This window comes from Myotis lucifugus, unplaced genomic scaffold, assembly GCF_000147115.1.
Source record: "Myotis lucifugus unplaced genomic scaffold, Myoluc2.0 scaffold_7, whole genome shotgun sequence".
Classification (NCBI taxonomy): Eukaryota; Metazoa; Chordata; class Mammalia; order Chiroptera; family Vespertilionidae; genus Myotis; species Myotis lucifugus.
Genome location: NW_005871055.1, coordinates 18975380 through 19001799, shown reverse-complemented (window position 1 = coordinate 19001799; position 26420 = coordinate 18975380). Strand labels below are relative to the sequence as shown.

General features: G+C 34.6%; 1 protein-coding gene across 1 annotated transcript in view; it reads right to left on the bottom strand.

Annotated features, from left to right (window-relative positions):
• Positions 1-26420, bottom strand: part of NBEA (neurobeachin) — a 928080-nt gene that overhangs the window by 484004 nt on the left and 417656 nt on the right. The window contains exon 34 of the mRNA XM_006083617.3: positions 3926-3987. Coding sequence (XP_006083679.1) covers positions 3926-3987 — 62 coding nt within the window. The remainder of the gene's footprint in view (positions 1-3925; positions 3988-26420) is intronic.

The window sequence follows — 26420 nt, the reverse complement described above, 5'->3', positions numbered from 1 at the left end:
GGAAGATTGCTCTTCAGTTGTGGTTCATTTTCAAGTGCTGGGTTATGGCCTTAATCACATCAGTGAAGTCACTAAAATCCTTTTTTAAGTATATAAAGTATTTAGAAAAGAAGAAAGGCAAACAAAACCACAAAATAATTCATGTTAATAACTTCATACACAGATCCTAGGGAGACTTGCAAGGCTGACTTCTGCTTTATGTCACTTATCCATGTTTGGGTTTTTAATGAGACTAAAAATAATTTATTAAGCCTACATTTGCTTAATCAGTGCTTCAAGTCAGTAAGTACTTAAATACTGAGAGACATTATTTTTTACATAAAAGTTTCTCAACTTATAAAACATTTTCTATTGACAGATAAGGCATAGAAAAATGCTGATGACATCTGCTAAGCTTTACTTATGAAAACTTAAAGAAATCCTATGGGATAACATCACTCAATTTTTCTTGGAGTACTTCTGATGGAGACTTCCTAAAAAAAGTCTGGAAATAATTAGAAACTATTACAGTACCTAGAAAAGTTTACTTGAAAACTAAATCTGCTATTCATCAAAGAACACAACACAATCAGAACACAGTGTAAAATAAGGTGCACATATAGGATAACCCTGATTTTAAAAACTTAAAACAAGTTTAGAGAAGACAGCATTAGACCAGTGATATACTGTAGAAAACATCATATTTAAATTATTAAACACTGTTTTTTCCAAAATAATATCTATCTTGATTTTTTTATTTTACAAATGACAGAAAATCATTTTTTCCAAAGATGCTAAGTACAACTTTAATATAAATTAAAAGAGAGTAAGAATAGTCAATTATTAATATTTAATTTGTGTCATAAATATTACATGGAAAAGCAAAGTATCCAAAACACAGTAAAAAATGTTTTGGGTATTTCTGGAAAAATAAATGCAATGCTAACAGCTTCTTAAAATATAAAATATGTTTTCTACAGAGACCAAAAATTCCACTGGTGGGGGTGGGGGTAGACTGGATGGCATGTCCTTTGGAGCTGAAAAGGCTATCCACATGAACTGAATTATTCTTGACAAGTACCTTCAGACACTTGTAATGTGATCTCATGTAAATTCAGACCATATTTTGCACACAAACCACTGGTAATAGTAAGTTTAATCAGGAGCTCAGATAAGAAGGAAAGAAAACTAATATCCTTAATTATCAGAGTAGTTAACATGAAATTTCCCAAATGGAAAGCACAAAAAATAAAAGCATTTAATGTGTTGTAGCAAATAAAAGAAAAAGGCTGCAAGAAATGTTACATTTTCCTTTCCCTTTTCAACCCTTAGCTACCCATTCTCAACAAAATTTTATTCTTCAGTGGTTTATAAATTTGGAAAAAAGTAAAGCACATTTTAAGCAAATAAATATACTGGAATATTCCATTAGCATTGAAAGTTTATTTTAACCAAGAATTAAATCACAGTGTGGATAACATCTTAGCTGTAATTCCTACTATATATATATATTAGAGGCCCAGTGCATGAAATTCATGCAAGGGCCTTGGCCCTCACAGCCCCGGCTGCCTTGGCTGGCCCTCGCAGCCCCGGCTTCATCTGGAAGGTCGTCCAGACAGTTGGCCGGAAGGATGTCCAGACGGTCGTTCTGCTGTTTGGTCTAATTAGCATATTAGCTCTTTATTATATAGGATATTATTCATTCATATTTTTAAATATTTTATTAGTAGTAATAACTGCTCATCATGATAACATGGAAATATCAATACTTAAAAGAGGCGACTGTAAAATAAAATGTAAGTACAACTCAGAACTCTGCAGCTTAAAAGATTTCTTAGGATTGCCTTCTGCCTTGCCGCAAACACAGCCTACAGAACTGTGCTAATTCTACAGGGATCAGCTCCATTGTTCAAGAGATGCATTAAGGCCTGTAGAAGAGAACCCAGCTTTGGAGAGTGCTATGCCAAGCAATCTCCCACAGCAGCATTAACTATATTTATTTCTCTTCATCAGAAGTCTGCTACTGCTATGGGATGCCCTGCTAATGGGTGAAACTAGAATATAAATCATGTTGCATTTGACTAGTAAAGAACAATGATAGATTATTTTTAGAAACTTTTAAGGCATCCATTTTCTTGTGTCCTTAAAACCAAGGTTTTATATACATCCATGGAACAATTAATGACCTACAATGATGGTTGATGGTTTTATAATTTTGAAGTAGAATATAAACTTCTCCCACCTGAATTGTAAAAAGAGAAATTACTCATCTGCTTCTTTAAAAATATTTTGTGAAAAGCAACATTTGAGCTTAAGAGAAAATAATACAGTTGGAGCTTTTTTAAAAAACAAACATACATTTCTAAGTCACTTCCATGAGGTGTATTTAATCAATTAACCACTTGAAATATTTAAATGCACTTTGAATTATTTTTAAAATCACCTTAAAAATCAAACTGAGAGACATGCTTATAATTGCTTTGCTGAAACACGGAAAGAAAGTGCACAGCATAGAGAGCTTGAATTTCTCACTCTTCCTTTCAATCAATATCTGAGGCAAAGTTTCATCTCTAGGGCCTTTAATGGCAGGAATTCCTGGAGCCAGCAAATGAGTAATGTTAAACCTATGATTAGATGATGAGGCCATCAAAGACACTAGACCCTAATGCTACACTCCTCTTTATTTCTCTCAACTGCAGTGAAAACCAGAGCTAAGGAAAAAGGAATTTAAAGCTATTTTTTCATAAAAGCATTTTTTTTTTAATGTGCATCATTAAGATCCTAAAAGGTCCAGATAGATCTCTCAGAATGTCTCTCGAACTCAGGACTCGGGTATTAGGTAACAATTTTCAAGTGCCTTGAAGATGAACTCCTGCTGGGGATGCTGTTTTCTTTAATGTCTTTTAAAAATTCTTGCTGGCTGAAAAGGGGGAAATGGACCTAATGATTTCCCTATGAACATATTCTTGAAGAAAGTAAACCTGAAGACTGGAAATCAATCGGTAAGTTTTTGGTTTATTTTTGCTGATGTTTTACAGGATCTACTGAAGCCATATTGTTTTTTTATTTGGGAGTCAGCTTTTAGGCAAACCTCTGGTCAGTAACTAGAAACTGTTTAATTGTACTTTACTTTTGTTGAGGAAACTAGGAATAAATGTAATAATACTTATTACAAAACATAAATAACCTCTTTTCTCATTCTCATATTACAAAATATGTATACTTAAATAAAAATCAGAATCACAAACATAATTGAAAGAGCTGGTGAGAAGAAAGACCATTAGGTACCCAATTTAGTTATCAGAAAAATGTAATATATATATATGCTTAATTTTATTATAATTGCTAGGAAGAAAAAATATCCAACAATTACTATTCTATTTTTAATTTTGATTACTAAAGAAAAGGACAAGTAGATTTGTAGAATTTACACTGAAATATACAAATTCCACTTAAAAAAAGAAAAGATAAAGGTATCACATCAAAGACAACCCACTGATGAGCTGTATTTATACTTTGGCTATTGCATAAAAAAACAACAACAACTTAATTTTCATTATCTTGAATCTAACAGAGAAGAAATCATGTAATTAATAATAAAAAATAAAATGATAAATTTTATTGTATCATCTTTAAAAGATGGGATATAAAAAGATAAATAACAAATTTTGTATATATATGGAGATAAAAAGATAGGGAACAATAGCAGGATAGGAAGGGTGGGAAAGAATAAGAAAGCTACAGAGAGTAGAAGAAGGGGGAGGGAGACTAAATCAATATTTACATGGTAAGATCATCTACATATAAGTATATCTCAATATAAATTACTTTTTTCATCTATGAGATGATAGATGAAAGTTTAAAATATATAAACATATACATATATATGCATAATCATTCTATTGTTAGAGACATACAAAAAAATCAAGTGAATGAGATTTCGTACCTGAGAACAAAGCAGCATAACAAGCTCAACCACAGAAGTACTGGACTTCATACAAACAAGGCCTATAATAAAGAAGGGTTTAAAAAAATGAAATTACAATGGTAGACACATTATCATTCCAAGTTAATTCATGATATAGTTTTAACTTTAGAACTCCTAAAATAACATAAATGGACACATTAACTAACATATACTTTATTGAATTTATTAGGGTGACATTGGTTAATAAAATTACTTAGGTTTCAGGTATACAATTCTATAATACATCATTTGTATATTGTATTGTGTGTTTACCCCCCAATTCAAGTTTCCTTCCTTCACCACTTATCTCACCTTTACCATTGACATATTTTATAGCATTAATTTTTAAATATTCAGGTATTCACGATGTAAAAAATACTAAAAATTGACTTCATGTTTGGGTTATTTATTTGGTCAAGGCATTTCTTATATTTAAATAAGGTGGGAATAGTTATCAAAATTGATGAGGGAGTTAGACCTTCTTTCATTACAATGACATTTGTTATGTGATTCTTTATTGAAGCACAGAACAATAATCATTGAAGATCTACCTAAATTTTCTTCCAAAAGGAAAAATTAAAATAATTTGCAAATAGGTAATTCTGCATTGGTTGTCAGTTGTTAAATGATTTTAAATATATTGGAAATGGAATTTTACACAATTAACATATTAAACAACACTTATAAAATCTTCCAGTGTTCTGCTTCCAAAGTCTCTGAACAGATATGGGGGGGGGGGGGAATTAAATATTTACGAAATAATGGCTACTATTCATTGATCACTTACTATGTGATGGGCACTATGTGTTAAGTGCCTTAGGTGCATGGTCTCATTTAATTTTCATTTAAACTCTGTTATATACTATTTTTATTCTCATTCCATAGGCAAGAAAATATTATTCCTATAAACATTAACTAATCATCCACACTTTTTCCAATAATAATGATAACTGCTGTATAACATGTAACAAAGCAGATCACGATTGGTACTTTTTAAAAGTGTCAACATAGAGGAAGATTAACCAAGAAGTAATAACCTCTGGTTGAGAGTATACTAATAATGATGATACGAATTGCTAACTTACAGTATACTTTTATGTTTGTCACTGTTTTTTTTAAATTAACTTGTTAGTTTATTTTTCTTTTTATATGAGGACAAATGTAATCATTAAAAGCTTTTTACAGTAAGAAATGCCATCGTCTTACATTAGTGGTGGCTAAATGGAGACTTGAAGCAAAACCAGTAATTTTTGTCTTCTTAAGGCAGTGATGGCGAACCTTTTGAGCTCGGCGTGTCAGCATTTTGAAAAACCCTAACTTAACTCCGGTGCCGTGTCACATATAGAAATTTTTTGATCTTTGCAACCATAGTAAAACAAAGATTTATATTTCTGATATTTATTTTATATATTTAAATGCCATTTAACAAAGAAAAAATCAACCAAAAAAATGAGTTCGCGTGTCACCTCTGACACGCGTGTCATAGGTTCGCCATCACTGTCTTAAGGTGATTTCAATAAACAGTTTCAACTGCTTTCTAGACACTAGCATGTATATTTGTTGTAGGGCTTGATAAATACCATTTTGTGTTCACTCTGCTGATGACCCTACCCTTATTGTACAGATAGAACAAGCTGTAAAAAGGTGCTAGTATTCCATCTTATCAGATCTTTGGGCAGACAGTTAACTAATGAAATAAGAGGCAGATGTGAGAAGCTCATTTAAGAGACAATTGGCATAACTGATCAGCAATTCTCATGCTCAGGAGCTAGAGCAGAAAGAAGCTAAATGGGACATTTATTACCTGTTGGCTACTCAACTATTTGAAATTCTGACACAGAAAAACTAAGTAAAAGGCCAAAGGACTATGCATAGCAAGAAGATCATAATTAAGATATGTACTGCATATGAATTTAGATTTAAACTGTAAGGCTATATAAAGAATGATTAGACTACAAGGCTATTTGAAGTGGCTATACAAAGAATCATTCACCATATATGTTATGTGCATTAAGAGTTTTTAAATACATAACAACTTGAAGTAAAAATTAGGAAAAACATGCAGTTACATTCATTTTTCACAGACTAATGTTTTAAATGAACAATCAAAATAAAATCTCCACGTAACAAAAACATTCATAATTTTTACAAGTACTATCATAAGAAAAATATAAACAAATGCCCAATCAATACTTTGTTCCAAGAAAATTATAACAAATGGATAGAAAAATTGCAGATTATAAACAGTACTCTCAGTATTTTGAAAAAGGCCACTGTGATTTCAACTCCACAGACACTCACACCTTTACTAAACTAATATGTTGTCTAATTAGTTTTAAACAATATTAATTAATGGATTCTCTTCAAAAGAAAAACAAAACACTAACCTTGACAATGAGAACACAGTAGAGGCAATTTTGGAAGACTTATATAATCACTTTGGTTGCAACTATTTCTAAGTGTTAACAAAAGTATTATTAAAAAAAAACAGGTAAACACCAATATTTTTTTAGTGATATTGAAAATAAAGCAGTCTGATAACACTCTGTCCTTGTATACTTTCTAAATAAAAAAACACATTCGTATTTAAAAATTTAAGATGTAATTATAAAAATGGTTTTGTATAACTTTAGTCATAAACTCAAATAGCCAAATTTCCTAATGATGCTAAAAATAACGCTGGCTATAAATGGATAAAGCATATATCTTATAAGTGTGTGTCTTAAACAGGTTGAGTTTTTCCTTTTTTGGCTTTGGCAAGGATTTCATAATCAAATTCACTTCTTTGATATTTCCTCATATATGCAAAGTATAGTGTTTGCACTCAGGAATTTACAATAATGAACAAGACATCATCTACCAGGGGTCCTCAAACTTTTTAAACAGGGGGCCAGTTCACTGTCCCTCAGACCGTTGAAGGGCCGGACTATAGTTTAAAAAAAAAAACTATGAACAAATTCCTATGCACACTGCACATATCTTATTTTGAAGTAAAAAAACCAAAACGGGAACAAATACAATATTTGTATTTGCATGTGGCCCGTGGGCCGTAGTTTGAGGACCCCTGATACACCTTCCACATGTTCTATACATTAATCCAATTTCTAGATTACCCAACATTTACATTGAGCGTTATTATTTACAATCACTTCCATATACACTATCTCATTCAATTGTCTTAACAACTCTGAATTAATTATTGTTAACTCATGTGATAGATAAAAAATGAAAAGACTCAGTTACTAGCCCAAGGTGTTTCACTCAGTAAGTGGTGGAACTGGAACTTGAATTCAAGTCGTCTAACTTGGGAGCTCTTATCATGTTTGCTGTAGGGTTACATAAATTAGTTGACATTAATAGGATGGAAATGTGTGACTAAGAAAGGTCATACTGCTTAATTTCAACTTGGATGATTTTGACAGTTTTCTTGGAAAAAATAGCATATATTGGTCAGACATGGGGACAACAAGCACAACCATAAGCAAGAAGTACAGAAGGAGCAGAGAGCAAAAAAATATTTTTTTGAAAGGCTTTATTCCTTGGGAGATGGATGACTTAGAGTTTAGGGGGTATTTGAAAGTGGGACTGGAGGGCTAGCCTACAATTCAAAGATAGATAAAGATTGAAAGAAATAAAATTATAAATGTTTTTTGAAAGTTAAAAGGAAGATTTTAGAGCAAGTTATAAAATGGGGAAATGATCTTATGGCTCAGTTTTGGCATTACTATTCCATGATGACTTTTCCTGCCTTCAATTAAAAAGTGTCCCCAAAGGAGTTGTACATGTGTGCCTCTACAGCAGAATCTAGAAGTATTGGCCAATTAATAGAACATTTTCTTCAGCAAATATACATTCACCAGCATAAATATTCTGACTAGAACTACTAATTCAATACTGTATACTGTACCAGGTTACCAGTATAAAGTGAATACCTGGAGTGTAGATAATAAACATGTAAGAGAAAAAGGCCTATATATATTGGAGATATTTCATATATAGTAAGACAAACTGGGTAGTATGAGCTTTTGAGTATATTATGAACTACTTTGTTGAAAGACAAGGTTGGCTAACTGAGTGGCTAACATACAAGTACTTGAGATGATTAGTTAGGTAGACAAATTTGAGGTGGTGCAGATCCAGGCAACAAACAAAAAATGGGCGGAGCTGAGTAAATGGTTATCCAAAACACTGGCAGTTCTTTTGGGCTCACCCTTACTAGGGTTAAGAAGTCACTTTAACTTTCAGAACTACACTCTCTCACCATTAAAACAAACAAACAAAAAAACAAACACTTAAGTTGTAAAATGAGTGTAAAGTTAAACTTTGACCTTGGAACACAGCTATCTTTCTTTGATACAAAGAACATTGAAAGGTACAGTGACCATCTTTTAATACAAAGTTGTCAGACTCTTTTCAGTCAATGTGTAGGTTGACTTTATGTACCTGTAGAAGTAGAGGATCAATAAAAGAGCTTTAAAATGGTGTAGAGAAAGTCCATCTCTAGCAGGATGTTCCTCAAGGTGGGAGGTGAAAGGTTTTAAGCATTACAGCAACAGCAAGGAATCATATTCGTAGGTGGAATTCATCTTTTAAGTAGCATCAGAGTTATCTTTCAGCAAGGGCCCTCTTCCAAAGAGGAGACCAGTAGACATCCATGACTAGGGTGGTGCTCTGAGTGCATTCTCAATAAGAACCAATTAAATGAATAAATCTAGAAAACATCATTCAAAGAGTAATACTGTAGTTGATAAATTAAAAATATAAGCTTTTTGAGGAAAATAAGTATTTTCTTTTGAGGAAGAGCCCAAGTGATTCAAAAATCATTTATTGAACATGTCTATTGGGATAGAAACCATGCCAAGTACTAAGTATAAAAAGAAGTAAGGAAAGTGGGCCAGATTATATGAACAAAATCATTATATACAATCCTAGGAGGTACAGAGAGAGTACAAAGTGTTAGAAGAACAAGAAGAGCCAAGAGCAACTCTGGAGAATTTATAAGGAATGTGACATTTGAATTGGATGATCCTGAGCTTATCTGAATAAAAGAAGGAAAGAAGGGAAAGTCAACTGAGGTGAAAGAAAAATGTTAGAGGTATAAAGAAACATGAAATAGCTAGTAAAATCAAGTTGGAATGTTATGTTGGGGAGTGCAGATGTGAAAGAGGGTGAGCTTAAATGAAGACAGAAAGCTAGACAGAAGCAGAGCCATAATTGGCATATTTTTTCCTATTGGCAACAGAAAACCAGTGAAGATTTCAAACAAGGGTAGATAGAATCTAGTCAAATTTGGAAAGATCTCTTTCTCTCAGTGGTATAAGAAGAAACATGAACTGCAAAGTCAAATTAAGATAATGAAGGCCTGAGATGAAGGTAGTGGCAATGCAGATTGGAAACACATTTTACCTTGAGACAATAAAATATTTTTGACAGAATATGAGGTTAAAGGGTAGGAGAGTAAAGGAGCAATCGAAGTGTGAGTGATGATACCTTTAACTGAGATAAGGAAACAAATGAAGGAGCAGGTTGGCAGAAAGAAAGTGCTGAGTTTAAATCTGATCAAAATCAGAAATATAGATAGGCAAAAAAACTTAATTTTGAGATTATGATTTATTCTTTTAAAAAATTCTTTCAAGTATTACATGTCTCCTTTTCCCTCCATTGACCTCTCCCTGGCCACCCCAGCCCCCAGCACATGCCCTCACCCCGCTACTGACTGTGTCTATTGGTTATGCTTATATGCATATATACAAGTCCTTTGCCTAATCTCTTACCCCCAACCCCCTCCTCTGCCTTCCCTCTGAAGTTTAATTGTCTATTCCAGTGATGGCGAACCTATGACACGCGAACTCATTTTTTGGGTTGATTTTTCTTTGTTAAATGGCATTTAAATATATAAAATAAATATCAGAAATACAAATCTTTGTTTTACTATGGTTGCAAAGATCAAAAAATTTCTATATGTGACACGGCACCAGAGTTAAGTTGGGGTTTTTCAAAATGCTGACACGCCGAGCTCAAAAGGTTCGCCATCACTGGTCTATTCAATGCTTCTCTGTCTCTGAGTCTATTTTTGTTCATCAGTTTATGTTGTTCATTATACTCCACAAATGAGTGAGATCATGTGACATTTATCTTTCTCTGACTGGCTTATTTCACTTAGCACAATGCTCTCCAGTTCCACCCATGCTGTTGCAAATGGTAGGAATTCCTTCTTTTTTTTTTACAGCAGCGTAGTATTCCATTGTGTAGATGTGACTTGGTTTTTAAATCCATTCAAGATGGTGTGGTTTCTGTGGCAGCGCTGGCCTCCTCACAAATGCTTGCAGTGGTAGCAGGGGCTCCCTGTCTAAGAGAGCCCAGTCCATCAGCCCCTGAAAGTCCTGAATGATCTGCTCACACACACACACACACACACACACACACACACACACACACCACATCCACACACTCCCCTTTTGCTCCCACTCACTCACACTCTCTTCCTCACTGCTGTCCTGCTGGCCGCCTTCTTCTTACATATGATGATTTATTCCAGTGGTTCCCAAACTTATTTGGCCTACCGCCCCCTTTCCAGAAAAAATATTACTCAGTGCCCCCTGGAAATTAATTTTCTTTAAATTTTAATAGCAATTAAACAGAAAGATATATGTATTAATGTTTCTACCTTTTTCATAAAATATAGTAAAGAAAGGTGTAAATTAGAAACATTGAAGTTTGAAATTATGAAACTATTTATTGAACTCAGAATAGAAAGGTAATACAAAAAAAGTTAAAACAAATGCACCTGTGGCCATCACCCCCCCCCTGGATCGCTGCAGCGCCCACCAGGGGGCGGTAGCGCCCACTTTGGGAATCACTTATTTATTCTTTCGGTATCTCTGACAAACCAGATAGAAATAAGTCACATAGATAACACGGTATTGAAAAAAATATAATTGTGACATTTTTATTAGTCTCACTGGTATGTATATTAAAAATAGTCATTGTACCAGTACAGTTTTAAGATCTAGTTTTTCTATTTCTCCTCATAGTAAAATACATTACTTTATTTTCCATCAAATAGACATGACAAGTCTGATTATTTGAATTTTAAAAATCAAGTCTTTCCTGGACTATTAAGTTTTTAAATAATTTCCTAATGATTTAAATTTTTAAATCTCCAAATTAGTGGAGACTAATGGCACTGAAATAGTTTCATTTTAGTAATAAATAATGAAAAAAAAACATAGACATTGAAAGGAATTTTGCATGCTCACTATGCTTCATTTGCTTTAGTCTCAGTGAAGTATAGCTGATAATTGGTTTGAAATTCTCTGTTCTATGTATTTTTCACATTGTGTCATGAAGCATTCTAAGATACAATGCAAAACTATAAATGTATATCTTTTAAGACTTCTTCAATATTTACATATCTCTATAAGCATACTAACAATTTCTTGTTTTTTACTATTCTTTTACTTTTCAAATCTGGAACATGCAATTTATTTTCCTATTTCATCATTGTGATATGCTCCTATCTATAAAAACTTAGTTTCAGTATAATTTTTTAAGACATCTGAACTTAAAACTTAAAATTAGCAAACCAAGTAATTAATTTGGCTTTCTAATTTAAAACCAAAAACCAGACCCCCCCCCAAAAAAACACACACAATATTAAACATCATTTAAAATAACAATGGCTAAAATTTTTATTATTGCTAAAATTTATAGATATGTAGTATAACTAACTACTCTTTCGACTCAACAATTTTAGATTGGTCTTACGTTCTTTTAGAGATTTTACTTTAATTTAAAAATGCATTATAAATGCAAACAGTGGCAATATTACCTTAAAGCAACTAAAATATCTAAAATAACGTTAAGTTCAGTTACTAAGAAAAGCCTTTTTAAGCATAATTAAACCATTATAGTTTATTTTTATATTTAGATTCTAAATTTTAACTGAAAAAATTCCCTAAAAATCCTATAAAGACAGTAAATCCATTCATTCATTGATTTACTTTATTTCACTAAAAACTAAGTTATGAAAATTTTACTGTCTTTAGAATAGGCACAATACTGAAGTCTCAGGATATATCATATATATCGAGTCAGCAAACATTTTCTGTAAAGTCACAGACAAATAAAATATTTTAGCTTTGGATGGCCATAGTCTCTATCATAGCTATTCAACCCTGCTATTGTAAGGTCAAATCAATCATAGACAATGTATAATAATATGAGCTTCGCTGTCTTCCAATGAAACTATTGACTCATTCCAAGGCATGTGTGTGGGTGTGTATGTGTGTTAGAGAGAGAAAACACATACAAATACATCTATAGATTTTTAAACCTGGAGGGGAAATTATTTTAGATTTATATCTATGATATTTTATATTCCAAAACCCAAAAAAGCTCTGAAAAAAGCTTTTTTGTTATTGCAAACCCAATTATCAGCAAAATTTCACCTAATGTGATGCTATTAAAATCTTTATCCCACTTAGTGTGAATATCTCTATGTATTACTGGAAACAAATCATTGTGTTTGATTAACAAGCTATCCCAGACCCCCCTGAAGATGCTATGAAATATACATATAGGTACTTATTACCTGTCTTAAATCCCCAAATATCTGAATTACAGGCACAACTGGCCCTAAGGTTTTGAAGAAAGCATTTCAGGCATTTATTAAAATAAATGTGACTCAGATTTTAAAAGTCAGAAATTAGTAATACTCCCTTATATGAAATATTTTGAAAGATTAATAAAGAAATTAATATCATTAATATTAATTACAATTCCAAAGTAATTTGATATTGTAATTTTCCCGATGGAAATTCCGTATGTTTTAAAAGAAATAAAAATCTATTTCTGTATGTAAATGTTTGGCTAAGTGTTTTGAAAGTGTAAACTTAGGACATTTAAATAGTTCAGAAATAGAATTAACTGAAACTGCAGTAATGCAATACCCCAATAATCATTTTGACTAATTTATTGAAATTGTTTCTCTAAATTGTTTCTTTTTTCAATCATTGTGTTGATACAGCCTAGGAATCTTATTGACTTGGATATTTTTTTATTTTTTATAGATTTGCTTCTGCTAACATTTTTTTGTGTTGTTGTAGAGCTGGAATTCCATAGACAATTTTCACAGAATAACAGATTACCAAAAAAAAAAAAAAATGAAGCTATAGTGATAGTTCCTACACAGATATTTACTGGTGATATGATTTAATATGAGAGGGACTGAAGAGATAGTCTCATGGCATTGATACCTATTACATGTGAAACACTGCTGCTGCTCTGTTACATGCTTTAGAAACCAAGTTTGTGCAAGTCCATCAAAAACATCATGTCAAGGGAAATATTCAGGCAAATTCTTGAGTCCAATGTCACTTTTTTCATGTCACCCTGTGACTTTAACTTCTGTTTGCAGATTTGATTGAAGTACTATTTTTCATTTACACATACTAAAAAATAGATTACAATTTCCAAATTACTTAGGATTATTGATGTTTTGAGTAGGCTGACTCTTAAGACATGTTCATTTAAATAGTTTATTTAAGGAACTGTAAGTAAACCTGAGAGATGACAGTATTTGACTTCAAGTAACTAACAGTCCAGTTAAAAAGATAATATATTAATAAAAAAGTCTAGTGGTATTACACTGAAAAAATTACAATAAAACTCTATGCTTCAAAATAACTTAAAACAACCATTTCTGAGGTTTTTATTAAATACTCTTGTTCATAATATTAGTCTCAAATTTCCACTACAGAAATGAGTATCTGGCCCTTTTCTTCACTTCTGATTTAATCACAACAAAAATGAATAAGGGTGAAATAAGGTAAATAAGAGACATTTTCACTATCATAAATCATATGGATCCCTCAATTGTCTTTGGGTTAAATTTTATTTTTGAACCAACTTCTATATCACTCCTCTGCACCAACTTTCTTCTGCTCTCACTATGCTTCTTGAAATTCCAAAGAAACTCAATCAAATTCTAAAACTACTAAACTATATCGGTTCAAATTTTGACATAATCCATGAAAGACTCCGGTCCCATTCTTATTGAGAATGATATATTTGTTTTAGCCATGTATTTCACTTCAAGAAATACTAATAATCAAAAGAGTAAAAAAATACTCAGATAAATAGTCATACAATCAAATTACATTAATAGTTACAGTTGAGTAAAAATGGTTATACTAATGCCTTTATGTTAAAAATAACTATTCTATAAAATATAGGATTCACTTTTTAAACACTGTATGTATAAATGTATAATTTGGCCCGGGTGTTGTGGCTCAGTGATTGAGCGTCGACCCCATGAATCAGGAGATTATGGTTCGATTGCTGGTCAGGGCACATGCCTGAGTAGCAGGCTGGGTCCCCAGTAGGGGGTGTGCAGGAAGCAGCCGATCCATGATTCTCTCATCATTGATGTTTCTATCTCTACCTCTCTCTCCCTCTCCCTCTCCTTTCTTCTTTGAAATCAATTAGAACATATTAAATAAATAAATAAATAAATAAATAAATAAATAAATAAATGTATCACTTGTATAGTTATAGCTCCAAACAAACCAAATTCTGGCTTTCATTTGTATTCTCAAATAAATACATTTAATATCTTTAAGTTCTCAAATTCAAATAAATTTAAAGTTGCTTTTGTAATAATATATACCTTTAAGTTCTTTATTTTTTGGATTCAGGAAATCATTGGCTCATTTCTCTTCAATACTTAAACATAATGCAAAATGTAAGTACTATGTGTCACCTTTCTTGATCATGCACTCATGAAGTCAAAGATAAAAAACTATAACATAATTGGTAAAATAAAATCTTACCTAATAGACAAATATGCAAATTGACTGTACTTTCGCTATGCCTTAAGCCACGCCCACCAGCCAATCAGAGCAACCATATGCAAATTAACCCAACCAAGATGACGGCCGGCAGCCACAGAGCTGGAGCAAGCAGGAGACTTGCTTGCTCCAGTGATGGAGGAAGCCAGCCTGCCGCTGGCTCAGAGCTCCACTCAAAAGCAACAAAATTTCAATTATAGAAGGTAAACAAACCCCAGATACCTGCTTTCAGCAGGCCGTGGCCACGGAGCTGGAGCGAGCAGGAGTGGGTTGCCCCTGGCGATGGAGGAAGCCAAGCTTTCCACAGGCCTCCACTAAAGGCAACAAAGTTTCAATTATAGAAGGTAAATAAATCCCAGAATAAAAAAAAAAGGAGAGGCTGGGAGCTTACATCGCCAGGGTGCTTGGCCAGCCTGGAAATGGCCCTCAGCCCCTCACCCAGACTGGCCAGGCACCCCAGTGGGGACCCCCCATCCTAAAGGGGGTGTGGCCAGCCTGAAAACAGCCATCAGTCCCTCATCCAGGCTGGCCAAACCTCCATGAGGTGAGGGTCCCCACTGGGGTGGACATCCTCCGAGGGGTCCCACACTGCAGGAGGGCATAGGCCGGGCTGAGGGACCCCCCGAGTGCACAAATTTTTGTGCACCAGGCCTCTAGTTATTTTATAATTGTGATAGAGGCACACAACATAAAAGTTTCAGGTTTAGGTAGGCTCAAATAGAGGTCAAACAGGTGAATCCCAGTTATCTTCAAGAGCACATTAACTTTATCCAATAATTATACACAGAAATCGTTGAAGTACTGTGAAAAATATATATTAGACCTTCACAAAGTTCCTTATCTGTGCTTAAAACAAATAGTTCAATTTTACCCAAGCTGAATTTTCTTTACTGAATTCTCCATTTAAGGCAAAGTATTAAATAGAGATGAGTAATTAGTCCAGATTTATTCATTCTTAGAAATTAGGAGGTCCTTGAAACTTGAAAGTTCCTTAAATTTTACAACATTGAAGATATTCTCATAAATCAAAGAAATTATTATAAACATATGATTTTTTTAAACAACCAGCTTCCCTATTTATTTAAATCTTTATTGTTCAGATTATTATAGTTGTTCCTCTTTTTTCCCCCCATAGTTCCCCACCAATCAGTTCCCACTCCACCCTCTGCCCTTACCCCCCCCTCCACTGTCCTCATCCATAGGTGTACGATTTTTGTCCAGTCTCTTTCCGCACCCCCCACACCATTTTCCCCCCGAGAATTGTCAGTCCACTACCTTTCTATGCTCCTGATTCTATTATATTCACCAGTTTATTCTGTTCATCAGATTACTTGATTTTTAGATTCATTTGTTGATAGATATATATTTGTTGTTCATAATTTTTATCATTACCTTTTTCTTCTTCTTCCTCTTCTTAAAGAATACCTTTCAGCATTTCATACAATACTGGTTTGGTGGAGATGAACTCCTTTAGCTTTTTCTTATCTGTGAAGCTGTTTATCTGACCTTCAATTCTGAATGATAGCTTTGCTGGCTAAAGTAATCTTGGTTGTAGGTTCTTGGTATTCATCACTTTGAATATTTCTTGCCACTCCCTTCTGGCCTGCAAAGTTTCTGTTGAGAAATCAGCTGACAATCATATGGGTACTCCCTTGTAGGTAACTAACTGTTTTTCTCTTGCTGCTTTTAGGATTTTCTCTTTGTCTTTTGCTCTTGGCATTTTAATTATGATGTGTCTTGGTGTGGTCCTCTTTGGATTCCTTTTGTTTGGGGTTCTCTGCACTTCCTGGACTTGTAAGTCTATTTCTTTCACCAGGTAGGGGAAGTTTTCTGTCATTATTTCTTCAAATAGGTTTTCAATATCTTGCTCTTTTTCTTCTTCTGGCACCCCCATAATTCGGATGTTGGTATGCTTGAAGTTGTCCCAGAGGCCTCTTACACTTTCTTCATATTTTTGGATTCTTTTTTCATTTTGCTTTTCCGATTGGGTGTTTTTTACTTCTTCGTACTTCAAATCTTTGACTTGATTCTTGCGATCCTCTAGTCTGCAGTTGGGAGTCTGTATAATATTCTTTATTTCAGTCAGTGTATGCTTAATTTCTAGTTGGTCCTTTTTCATATCTTCGAGGGTCTCACTAGACTTATTGAGGGTCTTACTAAATTTATCAGCGGTTTCTAGAAAATTCTTGAGTAACCTTATAACCGTGGTTTTGAACTCTATATCCAGTAGTTTGCTTTCCTCTATTTCTGTCATTTGTGACCTGTTTCTTTGTCTCTGCATTTTGGCTGCTTCCCTGTGTTGACAGAGTGGCTTTCTGTGCTAGGTGTCTGGCCCAGTGGCTCAGCCTCCCCAATTACCTGAGGTGGACACTCTTGGTGCACCCCTTTGTGGGCTGTGTGTACAGTCTTGTTGTAGTTAAGCCTTGATTGTTGTAGGTATCACTGGGAGGAATTGACCTCCAGGACAATTGGCTGTGAGATTCAGCTGTGTCTACAGTGAGAGAACTTCTGTGCTGGAGACACCCTTATGGGGCAAGACTTGCTTCAGTGGGGCTTTGGTGCTCACTGAGTCTGCCCCCTGAGTCTGTCCCTTATGGATCTGAGGAGTTGTAATCTGGATGGTCCCACTCTGACCACTGGGTACACTGGCACTTGGATCTCTACGGAGGTGCTAATTTGGCCTCTGCCTGAGGCTACCCAGCAGGAGCTATGGAGAGATCTGCAGATTCCACTTCTTTGTTTGGGATTTGGAGGTGCCCAGATGAGGCCCAGCTGTGAAGCAATGCAAGCTGCTTTGGGGCCTCGGGCCTTCTTTTGGATGTTCTGGGTCTCTCTGACCCAGCTGCAGTTTGTTAGGTAATTTTAGATTGCAAAGAGCCAGGCCATTCATATGCAAAAGCCTCTGCACACAGCCTGGGTGGGGTGGGGTCTCAGGGAATCAACAGGGCGGAGCAAACAGCTATGGCTGATCTTCAGTCCTGCCCTAAGAGGTCCCGGGTCTCAGTGTACCGAGGTAATTGCTGCAAGCACCTCTGAGAGAAAGCCTCCCTCGAGTTCCACCCGCTGCCAGACAGTCCAGTTTCTCCCCGTATGAGTCTGGGTCCCCAGAGACTCGCCCGGAACTGGAGTCGGAGCTTGTGTCTCCCTCCCGATTGAAAAAGACAACTGCGTCCTCAGTTGCCACCTCTTTCTGCGTGTGCCTCCGTACCTCTGCACTTCACTTCCGCACCTCCTCTGAGTTTCAGTGTGCTTGTCTCTTTCCTTCTATTTGTAGAATTTCCACTCAGCCAGCCTTCCTGTGGTTCTGGATGATGTCTGTTTTGTCTTTTAGTTGTATTTTTGAAGTGGTTGTGTGAGGCTGCAATTTCAGGTGTTTACCTATGCCGCCATCTTGGTTGCTCCTCTATAAACATATGATTTTATCCAAGAATTTGTTGAGAATACATGTTATAGCTTATATGAACATGCATTAACAAGATTATTTAGGCTACATCGTTTATCCAACTCACACCTACCTGCATTGAGAGTGATGTTTTGGAGTTAAATTTTATGGTTAGATACCAGAATATGATCTAATAATGATATAGTAAATAAGTCATGTGAATTGTTTTAAAATTTAAAAAAACCCACATTTCAAGTATAAAATATTAAACCTACTTATACATTAAAAGCAATGGTGCTTTTATTTCTTCTATTCCTTCTTGTAAAAATAGATCTATTACAAATAGTAACAGTTTTCTTTTGAAATAGTATGAATTGGGAAATCTAAAAAATGAAATGAAATAAATGGCCTTAAAAAATATTTGTCAAAAAGTGAGGAGGAATGAAGGACATTCGATGATTCAGTTCTAAAAACAGTACTGCATACTTACTATATGGCATGCACAATTATGAAATAGATATGCCCCATGTCCTAGAGAAGCCTGCATTCTAATGGAGAATACAGGCAGATAAAATGATCATTTTAATGTGATGAGAAAAAGTGTAATCTCAGAACTGTTATAGGATGTTGACTTGGTAAGCAAGACAAACAATGTTATTAAAGAAATTCCATTGTAAATACAAGAAAATGGTTGAATTGAGAAATAACAACAGGAAATATTTACCTTGAAGTAATGATCAGTTATTAATTTCTTGGGAAAAATGAGTTAGAGATCAATATAAGTTCAACAATCACAAATGTTATTATTCAATCTGTAAAACAGAATCTGTCTAATTTGATATAAACAACTACTTCTGACAACCCCAAGTTTTCTCTATCAAAACAAATGTAAAAACAAAAAACACCCTTAATGTGAGAATATTTTCTAGTTTAAATGTTGCAATGTACAGTTGTTGAAATTACATGTATCTTTTCAATTAATTAATTTTAAAGTCAAAATAATATGCTTAATCATTGATTGAATTTAGAATAATTAAAACAACCCTATTGAGTATATTGACAGCAACATTTTAAGTATGGATGATAACATGTATGTCATGTGAACAGGTCATATTTCCACATGGAGAAGAAAATAATCCTTTAAGAGCAAGACTCAGTATCATGAGTCTAAACTGTAGTTTCCATGGATTATATTATGTACAATAGACTTCATTTTATATACAACCTAGAAAATTCTCTTAGCTGGATACCAAACAAATACAGATTAAAAGCACTGATTCTATAGCTGTGAAAACAAAGAAGCTACACAGAAAAATTACTTTAAAGGACACAGGAAGAAAAGCTTAATCCTCTGGAAAAAGTACACAAAGGTATCAGGTCAGATAACCTATTAGATTAAGAATAGTTAAAATAAAAAATGATATTAGTCATTCAAAATCTCAGCAGTCTGAAAAAACACAATCTTGGTGTGCATTATTGTATAGTAGAGAAATTAAAAATGAACTCACTATCCCACTGTACTTTGCAATAATGGGTCTAGAACTAGTTGTTTATGGAAGTATTACAATTTCAGAAGGACATAATGAAATTAAGTCCATATATAGGGAAAATATGAGGATGGTATGAGGTAGGACGGGAGGTCCAGGAAATAATTACAGGAAACCAAATAAGCTTATTTGGCAAATGAAAAGGTGTCTGGGGAAAGAGTTACTGTAGAAAGGGCTTATTTCTCTGTGATTGAGCCCATCTAAATTGTGGCAACTCTGCCTAATTAAGGGGCATCTGTAATTTGGAAAATTGTGTTTTGATACCTGAGAAAGACAGACTGGAAACTGATGGTCAAGGGTGACATGCCCTGGACCTGACCTCAATCTCTGAAACTAGAGACAAGGAACAACACGTCTGGACAGCAAAGATCATGGACCAGGAAAACGTGTGCCTACATGTATTCTCTTTAGTTAGAGTGGTGTTTAAAACACAATGGAACATGGATACTACTAATTATCTGGATGGTAGTAATAGACCAGTTAGCTCTTACACCTCCTTCTAAACATTTTAATATTTGGGTTTACCCTGACTTCTCAGATCTAGGCATTTTTATTAGCATTACATAATTCTTTAATCTAGATCTAGTTTTTAAGTCAAAGAAGTTCTGGACTGAAATTGGAAGATCTGGTTTTAGTGTACAAACTAAACAGCTGTGTAAACTCGAGCTTTTCTTTTTAAATTTTTTTTAAAAATTTAACTTTATTGTTGAAAGTATTACAGATATCCCTCCATTTTCCCCCATTGACCCTTCTAGCCAGCACCAACCTCCCACCCCAGGTCTTCATCACATTATTAACTGTGTCCATAGGTTATGCATATATGCATAATAAATACTTTGGTTAATCTCTTCCCATCCACCCACCGACCACACCTTCCCTCTGAGATTTGACAGTCTGTTCCATGATTCTATATCTCTGATATACTTTATTCATCAGTTTATTTTGTTCATTAGATTCCACATATGAGTGAGATCATGTGATACTTGTATTTCTCTCACTGGTTTGTTTTGCTTAGCATAATACTCTCCAGTTCCTTCCATGCTATCTCAAAGGGCAAGAGATCCTCCTTTTTTACTGCTGCATAGTATAAAAATCTTTGCTGGTAAAGAGCAGATTAGTGATTGCAAACATAATTTATTATACCTAAAGCAATACCTTTTACATCATGATCCAGTATATATAAGTGAAACAAATGTTTCACACCAGCACTTCCTTCCACTGTGTCCTATACTCTGATCTATGCTATGCTGTTATGGAATGCCATTAAGAAATATTGTCCCGGCGTACTTTACTGATTGCACCATACCATCAACAAATCACTACCTGCAGGTTGAATATCACTACAGCTGGACTGCTTCCAGTTTTTATATGGTCCGGAAGCTTAGAACAGTTCTTATATTTTTAAATAGTTTTTAAAAAAGAAAAGTATTTCATGGCATGTGAAATTGATATAATATTAATATCTCAGTGTTCATAAATAAAGTTTTATAGGAACACTAGAGGCCCGGTGCATGAAATTCGTGCACCGGGGGGAAGGGTGTCCCCTCAGCTCAGCCTGTACCCTCTCCAATCCAGGACCCCTGGGAGGATGTCCTACTGCTGGTTTAGGCCTGTTCCCCAGGATCGGGCCTAAACTGGCAGTCGGACATCCCTCTCACAATCCAGGACTGCTGGCTCCTAACTGCTCACCTGCTTGCCTGCCTGATCGCCCCTAACTGCCCACCACCCTCACCAGCCTGATCACCCCTAACTACCTCTGCCTGCCAGCCTAATCACCCCTAACTGCCCCCCCCCCGCCGGCCTGGTCACCCCACGCAGCCTGCTGTTCAGTCCTTTGGTCGTCCCTCACTAACCCCTCTGCCAGCCTGGTTGCCCCATGCAGCCTGCTGTTTGGTCGTTACTGTTACTGTGACAGAATCCCAGACAATTTGCATATTCCTCTATTATTAGTATAGATAGCCAAGCTCATTCCTTTACAAACTGTCGAGGGCTACTTCCTCACTACAATGGCAAAGTTGAGAAGTTATGATGGAGACTGTATGGCCACAAAGCCTAACACGTTTTTTGTTTTGTTTTTTAGGTTTTCTAAATTAAATTATTTTTTAAATTTATCTTTATTTTTTAAAGTATTACAGGTGTCCTCTTTTTTGCCCCACTGACTCCCACCACCCTATCCCCCCACCACAGGCCTTCACTGCACTATTGTCTGTCCATGGGTTATGCATATATGCATATAATTATTTGGTTAATCTCTCCCCCTTTCCCCCACCCCTTCTTTCTGAAATTCTTCAGTCTGTTGCAAGCTTCCAAGTATTTCTTTTTTGGCCCCTTACAGAAAAATGTTGCTGACTGAGACACTAAAGTTTCGTTCTGACTTGAATATTTATGGTTCTAAATCCTTCCTTCATGTCTGATTGCTGTGGCTAGGATTTCCAATACTCTGTTGAATAAGAGTGATGAAAGCAGACATCCCTATCTTGTTCCTGTTCTGAAAGGGAATGGTTTTACTTTTTGCCCATTGAGGATGATGTTGGCTGTGGGTTTGTCATATATAGCCTTTATTGTGTTGAAGAATGATCCCTCTATTCCCACTTTGCTGAGAGTTTTATCAAAAATAGGTGTTGGATTTTGTCAAATGCTTTTTCTGGTGGGGGTAAGAGGGAGAAATCAACAAAAGGACTTGTAGGCATGCATATAAGCCTAACCAATGAACACAGGCACCAGGGGGTGAGGGCATGAGTCAGGGGGCAATGGGGGGATAAGGACACATATGTAATACCTTAATTAATAAAGAGAGAAAAAAGATATGATCATGTTATTGCGAAGGACCTAAATAGACACTTCTCCAAAGAGGGCATACAGATGGGTAAGAGATATAGGTAAAAATGCTTAAAGTCACTGATCATCAGGGAGATAGAAATTAAAATGAAATGATATATCACCTTACACCTGTCAGAATGGCTACCATCAACAAATCAACAAATGAAAAGTCCTTGAGAGGATGTGGAGAAAAGGGAACCATAGTACACTGCTGGTGAAAATGCAAATTGTTGAAGCCATTACGGAAAAACATAAATTAAATATGTAACTGCCATTTGACCCAGTGATCCCACTTCTAGGAATATATCCTAAGAAATCAGAAACACCAATTAGAAAGAATATATGCACACCTATGTTTATAGCAGCACATTTACAATAGCTAAGATCTGGAAGCAGTCCAAGTGCCCATCAGTAGATGAGTGGATAAAAAAGCTGTGGTACATTTACACCATGGAATACTATGCAGCAGTCAAAAAGAAGGATCTCTTACCCTTTGAGATAGCATGGAAGGAACTGGAGAGTATTATGCTAAGCAAAATAAGCCAGTCAGAGAAAGACAAATATCACATGATCTCACTCATATGTGGAACCTAATGAACAAAATAAACTGATGAATAAAGTATATCAGAGATATAGAAGCATGGCACAGACTGTGGAATCTCAGAGGGAAGGTGGGGGGTGGGTGAGTGGGAAGAGATCAACCAAAGAACTTATATGCATATACATATAACCCATGGACACAGACAATAGGATGCTGAAGACTAGGGGGTGGTGGTGTATAGGGAGTCAATGGGGGGGAAAAGGAGGACATATGTAATACTTTCAACAATAAAGATAAATTAAAAAGAAGCAAAAATTCTGGACTTGAAGCACTTGTGTAACCTTCCCTGATCACATTCCCATAGAAACAATTATTGTAAATTAATAATCTCTATTTACATTTTATATTTTTACCATATATGAATGAATCTCTAAACAAGATACAGTGGGGCCTTGACTTACGAGTTTAATTCGTTCCGAGACCGAGCTCGTTAAGGAGCTCCTTAACTCAAATTACTCTATCAACTCAATGCAAAAAATCGGCCGAGAGACAGCTGGTATCTCAAAAAAACTCGTTAGTCGGGACACTCGTAAGTAAAGGCCCCGCTGTATATTACTCTTCTACATGTGTTAAGCTTTTTGGCTCAGTATTATTTTTGTGAAATTGCGTTTCACTACTGCATAGAACTACTTTGGATATGTGTACCACTTTTGTCCACTCTTTTATTAATGTACATTTAGGCTGTTTCAAGTTTGTCCTTGGCAAAAGCATTATTGTTATAAGCATTTTAAACCTACACCTGCTATGTATATTCTTCATGGTGTATACATGAGAGAGAAAATGCTGAGTAAATGTACCATTACTAATTCAACTTTATAAGATACTGCAAAATTATATTTCAAAGTCTTTGTAGCAATTTACACTCCCATTTCGAGATTCTACACCCTCCATAATATATGGGTTTTTAAATACACATTTTGTATTATGTACCTGATTATAATTAAGATTCAACTTTTTTTTAAACATGTTCTTTGGCCACTTACATTTTCCTTATCTGAAAATTAAAGGTTTTGTCTTTTACTCACTCTTCTATGAAATTGCGTTTTTCTTATTAACTTACAGTTTTTGTGTAACCACGATAACAACCTTAGTCAATGATTGTTGTTAGATACACATCTTTCCATGGGTGGGTGAATTTCTCACTTTTATTGAAATTGTGGTAAAATACATATAACACAAACATTTCCATCTTAACTATTTTTAAATGTTAAGTTTATTAACAATACTGCATAAACCATTTCCAGAACTTGTTCATCTTGCAAAACTGAAACCATGTACCCAGTGAACAACTCCACATTTCTTCTTTACCCCAGCCCTTGGCAACTACCATCTACTTTCTGTTTACATAAATTTGAATATTTTACATACTTCATATAAGAATCATATAATATTTTTATGATTTCACTTAGCAAAATGCCTTTAAGGGTATATACATATTACAGCATGTATCTGAATTTTCTTCCTTTTTAGACTGAATAATAATTTTATGGTGTGTGTGCATGTACGTATACATATCACATTTTGTTTATCCATTCATCTATAATGGACCCCCTGGGTTGCTTCCATCCCTTGTCTATTTTGAATGATGCTGCTATGAACATGAATGTGCAAATACATTTTTGAGATTTTGCTTTCAATTCTTTTAGAGATATAGCCAAAAGTGAAATTTCTGATTCATGTGATCATTCTGTTTCTAATTATTTGAGGATGATCATACTAATCTCTCTCTATTCTCTCTTCTGCTTATCTTTGCTCTAATCTTTGTCATTTCCTTGCTTGTATCAGCAAGGGGTTTACTTTGTTCTTTTTCCAGTTCCTTAAGGTATATAGTCAGGTTATTGATTTTAAACCTTTCTTTTTTTAATGTAAACTTTTATAGCTATAAATTTCCCTCTTAGCACTGCTTTTGCCATATCTTATAGTTTTGGTATGTTGCATTTCAGTTTTCATTTACCTCAAGGTCTTTTCTACTTTCTGTAGATATTTTTTCTTTGACCGAATGGTTATTATGAGTGTGTTAATTTCCACATATCTGTGGATTTTCCAATTTTTCTTATGCTACTGATTTCTAGTTTCATTCCATTGTGAACATAAAAGATACTTTGCATGATTCAAATAATTTAAAATGTATTAAGACATTTGTAGTCTAATCTATAGTCTATCCTTGAAAATATTTGATGTTCACTTTAGAAAAATATCTATTCTATTTTTGAGTGTTATGTTCTGTATTTGTTTGTTAGTTTCAATTGATGTGCAAGTCATCCATTTTCTTATTGACCTCTGTCTGACTGTTTTATCCATTATTGAATTTGGGGAAAATCTCCTACTATTATTCTAGACTTATCTATCTTCTCTCCCTTCAATTCTGTCAGTCTGCTTTATATATTTAGAAACTCTAATATTTGATGCATATAAATTTATAATTGTTATCTTTTCTTAGTGAATGGATCTTTTTGCCCATATATACTAGTATTGTCCTTCTTTGTCTCTTACAACAGTTTTTTACTTAAAGTCTATTTTGTCTTATATTAGTACAGCCACCCTCTCTCTTCTGGTTACTATTTGTATTAAATATATTATTTCCCCCCACGCTTTCACTTTCACTGTGCTTCAATTCAAAGTGAATCTCTTGTAAACAGCATACAATAGGATACCATTTTGTTATCTTTTTCTTTTTGTAACACATTCAGCCAATCTATGCCATTTGATTGAAGCATATGATACACTTAACATTTTAAGTAATTACTGATAGGGAAGAAACAATAATAATAGCCATTTCGTGAATTGGCTTTGTAAGCTTTATAGCATTTGTCCCTCCTTCCCTCCCTTACTAAGTTCCTTTGTGTTTAGTTGATTTTTTAAAAGTGATATGCTTTGATTCCTTTCATATTCTCTTTTGTGTAAATACTATAGATATATTGTTTGTAGTATTCATGGGAATTACATAAAACATGTCAAAGTTTTAACAATCAATTTTAACTAAACAATTCCAATTGCATGCTAAAACTCTACTCCTTTACACCTGTCATTCTTCATATTTTGTTACCGTTGTCACAAATTACATGTATATATATTGTGTACCTATTAGCATAGAATTATAGTTATTTTTATGTTTTTGTCTTTTAAATCTTATAAAATAACTAGAGGCCCAGTGCAGAAATTCATGCATGTGTGTGTGTGTGTGTGTGTGTGTGTGTGTGTGTCCCTCAGCCAAGCCTGCACCCTCTACAATCTGGGACCCCTCGAGGGATGTCCGACTGCCCATTTAGGTCCT